Consider the following 9271-nt stretch of genomic DNA (forward strand, 5'->3'; position numbering starts at 1 on the left):
TTTCCATAAAAGTGGACATACTGAACACATTCATTTTTCTTTTTAATCTTCTCACCTAAAAATCTAAAAGAAGCTTAAATGAAGGGCATAAAATTGAACCTTAAAAGCCATTTGCGGGACTGGCCTTGTGGCGTAGTGGTTAAGTTCGCGTGCTCCGCTTTGGCAACCTGGGGTTCGCTGGTTCGGATCCCGGGCGCGCACCCATGCACCACTTGTCAAGCCATGCTGTGGCAGCGTCCCATACAAAGCAGAGAAAGATGGGCACGGATGTTAGCTCAGGGCTAATCTTCCTCACACACACACACAAAAAAAGCCATTTGCAGTACAACTCATTGAATTTGGGAAATCTATCTTTAATAAGTCTAAAAAAAGCTCATAAGTGAAATCGTTATTCATTATCTTTACTCCTTTATCATAGAGTGTGTGTGTATGTGTGTGTTTATCTCTGTCTTTTAAGTTCCAGAAGGTCATATAAATGAGGCAAAGTGAGGGTACAAAATCCCCCCACTTAAATGATTGCTCTTGGTTTCTACTCATGACACCTAGGATATCTCCACGTATTGAGTGCCCTGTGTTCTGCTTCACAGCTGCTCTGACTTTCAAGTGCCTGGGAGACCAGTGGCCCGTGTACTGCCGAGTGATACGTGAGAAGAACCTATGTCAGGACATGCGGTGGTATCAGCGCTGCTGTGACACGTGCAGGGACTTCTATGCCCAAAAGCTGCAGCAGAAGAGTTGACCTCTAGCACGCTGGCTGGCTCACAGCTCTTCGAAATTACATTATTTATAAACACACACACTAGCATGTTTTTCAGACCAAATATTATCAGATTACATATAATTTAATCAAATTAATTTATTTTTTTGCCTGCCAAACATCCAATATGGTGTTTGTTTTGGTTATACAAACATTTTGATTTATACTATATGGCTTCATAAATAATTTTATGTGAATAAGTTGGATCCAGTTTCCGGAATAAAAATAAAAAGGGGGAAAGAAACCCAAGATGATTAGGCTTTAAAAACATTTTTTTTTTAAGTTAGAGCTGTCTCTAAGGTGCTACTCTCTCCCCACCAATACCATTGAGTTATCCAGAATGTAGACTAATTTAGCGTAATAGTTTAGTTATATATGGAGAGAAATGATTTTTGTTTTTTGGTGTCCTGATGCAGAATTAGCCCATTTTCTGTAACCTGCAGGAGATGTGTAAACATAACAAACCTCATAGTGTTGAACAGGTTTTTAGAGAATGTATTATGAATTTGGTTCAGATTTAGAGCTATCCATAGGAAAAATTCTACTGTAATGATAACCTTATTTTAATAATGGAAAAGAAAAGTCAAAATATAGACTTTGATCATGTTCATGAACAAGTACTTGAACACAAGTATTGTAACAATGAAACACTGTAATGACTTACACTGAATCACCATTGCACTGTTGATATAGTGTAGAGAAACCGTTATAGAAATGGTAACATCCTACAAAAATGTGTATTATTTTAACATGTTGTCATTAGATTTTAGCTTTTTAAAATATTTTGAACAAAGAAAGCATTGATCCACCCATTTCCTTGTATCTTTTTAGCAGATTTATAAAAGAGTATAGTACTTAGCCTCACAAATCATGATGAGAAAATTTACTAGATATTTTTCAGACTTTTCCCTAGAACAAGGAAAAACAAAAAGCTTTTAATACTGTGGTAGTTTCATTGTGTTTTTTCCTTTTAAAAAGTAAAAAGTTTTACAATTCTGTGAAACGTTAAAAAACCAGCTTAAATGTTTTCTTGTGAGAAAATATTGTACATGATTCACATGATTTCTTAGATTTTTCAATAAAATATGTGAAACTTCCTGTTGGGAGGCAATTCTTCATAGGTCTCACATTGACACATGTCCTGGCACTGTCTGCTTTTGTTCTGGAGTATATTCTAAGGGATATTTGTATAGTGAACAGCCTTGGAAGATAAAGATAGTGTCTCTCTTTGGAGCAAAGTGCAGACATGCTTTCTTCTCAGTATAAAAGTTTCAGGTTTCCTAAAACTGGAGTCCTTCTCCTGTAATACAACCCACTGCATGTGCAGGTATCAGCTGGCTCTCTTCGTGTTGCCCTGTGGGAATTGGGGCTCAGGGAACTGGTGCAAGAACATGCTGATTTTCTGGCTCCTGCTGTTGCTGTGAGTAATGAAGTCCTTTGTCTCTAACCCAGGAGGCTTATGTCTTCTGCCATGAAAGTGTAGCCGGCTAACTTGATACAGAGTAAAACCTCAAAATCTTCACCATTCTTCACACTTCCCTCATTAATATTTTTCACCTTCATTTTCATATGGAGGACATTTTGTTTCTAGATCATCTCTTACTATGTATATCCTTTAATTTAATTGCTGAGATATAAAATTAACCAATATCAATACATCTTATGTAAGATAGTAGGGAAATGAGAAGGGGAAATATTACATAGGAAGAGGAGACAGTCTCAATCCATCCCTTGATTACTGAATCCATGACTCTAGGTGGAAATATCACCATACGTTGGCTGATGAATCAGACCGTATATAACATCTCAGAGGACCTCCAAAATGTTTTCACTCAACTAGTGTCAGAACTGAATTTAAAAAGAAAAGGAAAAAACGACATTGCATCATTCTGTTAGGCCATCTGCTTCAGGGTGATGGGGAACATTTTAATACCAGAGATTTACATGAGCATGAGTCCTTTGCCACATTTTATTTGCTGTTTTTTGAGTTCCCCGAACAGGAACAATATTTTATAGAATACCATAACGGTGAATGAGGCGTTTGGTAAGTTCACAGATGGTGTTTTGGCAGAAACTTTGCAGGCTGGGAAGGCAAATCCACAGTCAGGGTAAGTGGCTATTTTTGTGAGAACAAACCCTGCCTGTTTTCTGATAGAAGTGAGCTAATGTAATCACACTGCAATCAAGGTGGTGGGCTGGTTTTCCCATAGAATGATGCCACATTGGGAAATAATATCTCCTCTGCTGTTGTTAGATTGAGCCCTCAGCAGTAACTGTAGCTAGATTGGCCTTGGTGAGTGGAAGTTCATGTTGCTGAATCCATACATAATCTCCATTCCTGCCACCTTTGTCTCTGTTCCCAGGCCCATTGGGCAACGACAAAGGTGACTGATGAAAGAGACTGGCCGACATACACAGAACTTGTCATCAGTTCCATCTGATGATTAAGACCTCTCTCCTGAGGGTGCTCTTTGGTGAGCAGTCAGATGGAATATAAGTTATTCAAGGAAGTCATTCCACATGCCTTTTCCTCATAACTCTCTTTTCATCAATTTTCACATGCTTTTTCCAAGTCCTTGCCAATCCAGCCAAAGCACTTTGATTGCAATATGATTACATTAGCTCAATTCTATCACAAAACAGGCAGGGATTTCTTCTCACAGAAATAGCCACTTACCCTGACTATGGATTTGCCTTCCCAGATTGCAAGGTTTCTGCCAAAATACCATCCATGAACTTACCAAATGCCTCATTCGCTGTTACGGTATTCCATATGATATTGTTTCTCTTCAGGGAACTCAACAGCAAATAAATGTGGCAGTGGGCTCATGCTCATGTAAATCTCTAGTATTATCATATTCTCCATCACCCTGAAACAGATGGCCTAACAGAATTATGCAATGTCTTTTTTTATATATATATATTCAGTCCTGGCACCAGCTGTGTGAAAACATTTTGGAGGTCCTCTAAGATGGTGTATACGGTCTGATTCATCAACCAATATATGGTGATATTTCTACCTAAATTCATGGATTCAGGAATCAAAGGATGGAATTGAGACTGTCTCCTCTTCCTACGTAATTTTTCCTTCGCATCTGGTTAAGTTTGTGATAATCCCATGTAATTCTCCAAAATCTATCTGTCTTCTGCACAGGACAATAGGGAAAAAAAACAAGGATTTACCATTCCTGCATCCTTCAAATCCTTCATAGTAAAAGTAATTCAGAAATCCCTCCCGCAATGCGGTATTGATTTGGTTTCCAATTTTAGTTTCTAGAGACAGTTCTAGGGGCTTCCATTACCATACTAGCATAAGACCCCTCATTCTACAGATCATGGAACCAACAAGGGGAGCAGGGGTTCTCCCAGTTTCTGAGTATTTCTGTTCCAAGTATGCCTTCCAGAATTAGTAAAATAACTATGGGGTGGGTTCAGGGACTCTTGGCTCAACTATGAGACAGATTTAAGCCAAAACTTGATTAAATTATATGACTTGCATAAGCTCTTGCTCTGACTGTGGGACTACAGTGGCAATTTAAGGTTACCAGGAATTAGTATCAGTTTAGAGCCAGTAATCCAGTAATCATCAAAAAGTCTGATTATTTCCCTTTCCGCAGTACGTGGTTCCCATCAGGGAAGACTAGAAGGTAGATTTACAGTATGAATTCTGGACAGTGTAGCAGGATCCTTCCTCAAAGAGATCTAGCCTCCCCTTCATTCAGAGTTCTGGGTCTGTAGACATGGTCTCATATGGAAATTGATTGAGGGAATGCAATTCCCTGGTGGTGTGATTCAAATAAGGCTTCTCTTCACCAAGTCTAGAGATTTAATGCTTATACAAATCAAGTAAGACTTTGGTAGAATACCTATCTATTTCAGTCCTATGGACTCAGTGGTCATCCAATACTAAAAATCTCTGCAGGTCAAACCATTCCCTTTATCTCTTTGACTCTGTTGCCTTTTATGGTTACCATTCCCATCTGGTCTCTGGCAGTGAAATGCAGCCTTTGGGTTCCTGCCCTTATGGACTTCCATCATCCTCATTAAATTCAAGATGTCCAGTTCTGTGGCAGCATTTCTCAATGTCATTACTGGTTTTCAGAGAATAGCCACTATGAAGTTCTTTAAAGATTCCAATACTGCCTTTACCAATGTATTTTTCAAAGTCTTGGTGAAGGGAATGCCCTCTGGACCTTCTTAGGGGACATATTTAACAAATGAGTGAGCACATCTATCATATTAAAACCCATCTCCCTAAAAGTTTATATATATTACATTACAGCAAGGAGGTTTTGGCATCTCAATTTCATTCAGAGTGGACCACCATTGGGTATAGTTTTCAATCAGATTCTTAAGAATTCCTCCCAGCCACATAAACTAATACTTTGAATCCAGAATCTCTACTTAGTGAACCCATAACAAAAACATTTAGGCTAATACAACATTGTATACCTTCCACCCTAATATAATCACCATTAAGAAACCTCCCCATATGTATACTTTGGGTTTCAGTTAATATGAATTGGTAAAATCTTGCAATTCCTTTGGCATGTATGGTAACACCTCACAGGTCACACTTTCTACCTGGTCCCATTGGATTTTCCAGGGCTTAAATCTGGATATGGATGTAGAAGAAATGACAGATGGTAGAACATCAGCAGTACAGTTAAAAAGGTTTTATTTCAAGGCAGTTATGGAAGCCTTCTGGTTCCCAACTTAGACCTTGAGCTGTGAATTTAAAACCCCAGGTTTATCATTCTCTCTGTAAGTTATCCAGCTCATTAGAAGCAATGAATCAACCCCACAGTCATTATTCTTTTTGTATCTATGAAAAGTTTTAATGCACCAGGTAACTGGTAACCCAGAGCCTTGCTTCTATAGGCACTTCACTCCGGGTGACTATAGATGAGAATTTAAATAACCGTTTGCCACTGTGTGCCATGGATGACCAGGGTCCCACTTACTACTGGAAATAGAGTCATTAATGCTTGTAAGACTAGTCAGATCAGAGAACTAATTCCAGATTCCATTTTCTAAATTCTTTTTTTTTGGAAACACTCTGGTACCAATAATTGTGAGGGTTCAGTCTGAGGAGCAGTGTTGGAGTGCTATGGATAACGGATTTGAATTCACACAACTGCAGGAGGAACTGGAGAAGTGAAGGACCATAAGAGCGGTTGGGGGATCAGAGGAGTCGCCAACCAATCTGAGCAGCCAGGCACAGCCAGATAAGTGTGACTATGAAGGGGTAATTTGTAAAGATGTCTATACAATGCTGTTGCCTCTGTGTATCTTCTTCCTTTATAGGTCACAGCCAAATATCTGGCAGTGGATCTGAGTTTCCTGATGGTCAACAGGACCAGCAGTGGGAAAGAAGAAATAGGCATGGAGCTCAGGAGAGCAAAGGCAACCTGGAACCTACCAAACACCTATGCCTGTCTGTCTCTGCATCTGATTGCAAAAAGACTTTCAGATAATGAATGCTGCTTCCATTTTGTCTTCCAAATCTCACGCAAGTTCCTCTTTTGGCCAATCCTAATCCAGAATCACACAAAGAAGGGGATTCTGGGAAATGGGAAATACAGTTTGCTTTGTAACTATAGATGGCTAATATGATTTTTTTTTCCCGTTTGCTTTATATCAGAGACAACTGAAATGAAAATCCATGTTCTTATGCACTCTTAAAATAACAGTAAACCTTTTTTAAGAATGTAATATATGCTGAACATTCTGTTAACCACTATAGCTCTTAAACCTCCTAGCAACCTTGTGAGGTACTATTAGTATCTTCACATTATAGCTGAGGAAACTGAGGCTCAAAGAGATACAGTAACTTGCCCAAGAACCCAGTTTAGTTGGATGTAATAAAGCCATTCTGACTCCAAATTCTGTGCACTCAATTACTCTGATTGCCTCCCTTGTTCACCAAATTTGAAAATGTTTTACAAGAGATGCACAGGATTTATAACCTACTCACAGGCTTTCTTTGTAATCAAAACTATCCAACTAATTTTCAAACTCAGATAATTTGATGAACCTCAGCTGTTCATCTGGACATTGTGCAGGCTTTTCAGCTGGAAATAGTTTCACATATTTCAGTTAGTTATTGGTACAATCTACAAAAAAAAAGAAAGAGGGGAGGGGAGAGAGAGAAAGAGAGGAACGAAACGAAGGAAGGAAGGAAGGAGGGGAGGGAGGAGAGGGGGAAGGAAGGAAGGAAGGAAGGAAAGAGGGGAGGGAGGGAAGGAAGGAAAGGGGAGAGAAGAAAATAAGATTAATTAATACGTAGATAGTTTTACCTAGTGAACCATGTTTAATTCTATTTTTACAATTCTCGTGGTTCAAAAAACTATAATTATGGGTCTAAATCCAAGGGGAAATGATACTTTTATAAAAATATACTGTAAAGAAAAAGAGCAAATGATTACCTGCATGGTAAGAGTTGAGAAGCCCAGATATCCACATTTCCACCAGATTATCACTGCAATATAATTCTTTATTTATGTGTATTTATACCCTTTGTCACTCTAGAATAAAGGTATTAATGACAGTAAAGAAACAGAAACCCTAAGCCAATCTTTGTCCAATTACTACCAGGTAAATTTTTTGAAGAGTTAAAAGGAAAACAATGAAATGAGTGTTAGGTGATCAAATAAATTTGGAAAACGCCTACATTAACAAAGTAGAACTTCTCAGAGTCTTCAGTGTGAGGACACTGAGCGTTATAAACTACCACAAGAGAGGGCTGGCCCCATGGCTTAGCGGTTAAGTGCGCGCGCCCCGCTGTTGGAGGCCGGGGTTCGGGTCCCGGGCGCGCACCGTCGTACTGCTTCTCTGGCCATGCTGAGGCCCCGTCCCACATACAGCAACTAGAAGGATGTGCAACTATGACATACAACTATCTATGGGGCTTTGGGGGGAAAATAAATAAATAAAATTATTAAAAAAAAATAAAATAAACTATCAGAAGAGAATACAGAGTATTTTATAAATATTTTTGGCAACGGAATCCTTTTTTCACTGAGCACGGTTGATTGGACAACAGAGCATTAGGCCATTTTTTAAATCAAATTTAATTGGATTTTCAATTTTCAGCCATAATAGAGCCCTTCTTAGGGCTCGGGAAGAGACAACAGTCATCGTTATTTATTGAGTGAAGGGCTTCATGAGAGTCTTTAGACATGACTTATGTGGGGAGAGAAGCATCCAATAGGGCTGCTCTTTTGTAATGTATCATCTAGTGGAGGGGCTCATAAAAGAAAAGTATAAATTACATTATCAAACAAAAGATAGTAAGATGAGAGTGTAAACAAATCATTCTAAGATTTCAAAGGAGGGAAAAATCATTTCCCCTACTAGGGAAAATATGTAAAGGTTTTGTGGAAGGCTAGGTAGACAAAGGATGGTGCCGGAAGGTGGAAAGTCTGAGACTAAACTTGTAAACAGAAAGGGACACTATACAACCCTCTGGGCATCTAGAGCATGGCGGAGGAATCGAAAGGAAGGACGCCTAAGGAAAACTGAAGGCTCATTTCACCTACCTCATACTTTGGCTAAGGAAAAGGCCTAATCAAATATATTTGGATCTAGATTCTATGTCTCTACTTGCCAATATAGAGAGCCAAAGAGAAGTAAGGTTCTTCTTGAAGATGTGTGTTATTCCCCAAAGAATCTTTCAGGAAAAGCAAACAGCCTGAGAAATATTTGTTCATTAGATGTATTCTGGCAGCAACCAGAAAAATCCAGAATGTACCAAGCACATGCACATACACATGATACACTTGATTCTGGAAACATTTGTGTTTAACTGTTTTGTTATTAACTGTCATTGTGAAGAACCTCTTTCTTTCTCCAGTAAATGTATTGATAAAACCACCCTGTAAGACAGTGATAGAGTTTGGGTCCAAAAAATTCTTATAGAAAATGTTGATTGTTTAATCCAGTTTGACAACTATAAGTAAGATTGATGATTTTTTTTTTTAATACCCACATGCTTACTGCTATAATGAAGGTGCGTACTCTTTAGTGTCTTGCTTGATTCGAGAGCATCCTGCCTGCTATATGGTACTCCTGAAATCTGTTGCTGGTACATTCCACATGTAACCCTTTTATCCCTGGAGGAGAAACTTTTCTGTTGAATCAGATGGGTTACAAGAGGTGCAAACATGACAAACAACCTATGTCTTTTAAAAACTGCTGATGTGTCCATCCTTCACCTTCTCACAAGTGGGAAGGTTTCCTTTTTCTCTAGATGGAAATCCATCTTCTTCCAGTGAGAAGTATGGGTTGCCTAAGGCAGAGTGGCTTGTAATGAGAGAACTTATCTCCATTCGAGTCATCATCACTTCCTGGTTTAATACACTGTCTATAGCCTCACTCCCCCCTTGGCTCTCCGAACAGCAGATGGGTTCACTTAGGACAGCACATCATCCAAACCCAGCAGCCATGTTCCCCTTTGGTTCCAGCTGTCCTGTGTGAACACCAAAACACAGCGTAGGAGTTAATACAGCTCGC

General features: G+C 39.0%; 1 protein-coding gene across 1 annotated transcript in view; it reads left to right on the plus strand.

Annotated features, from left to right (window-relative positions):
• The window catches only part of ADAMTS19 (ADAM metallopeptidase with thrombospondin type 1 motif 19), a 228082-nt gene extending 226158 nt beyond the window's left edge, over positions 1-1924 (plus strand). The window contains exon 23 of the mRNA XM_058539839.1: positions 588-1924. Within this exon, the coding sequence (XP_058395822.1) occupies positions 588-739 (152 nt within the window). The 3' untranslated portion in view covers positions 740-1924. The remainder of the gene's footprint in view (positions 1-587) is intronic.
• Positions 1925-9271: the final 7347 nt, after the last annotated feature.

The sequence above is a fragment of the Diceros bicornis genome, chromosome 1 (assembly GCF_020826845.1).
Source record: "Diceros bicornis minor isolate mBicDic1 chromosome 1, mDicBic1.mat.cur, whole genome shotgun sequence".
Lineage (NCBI taxonomy): Eukaryota > Metazoa > Chordata > Mammalia > Perissodactyla > Rhinocerotidae > Diceros > Diceros bicornis.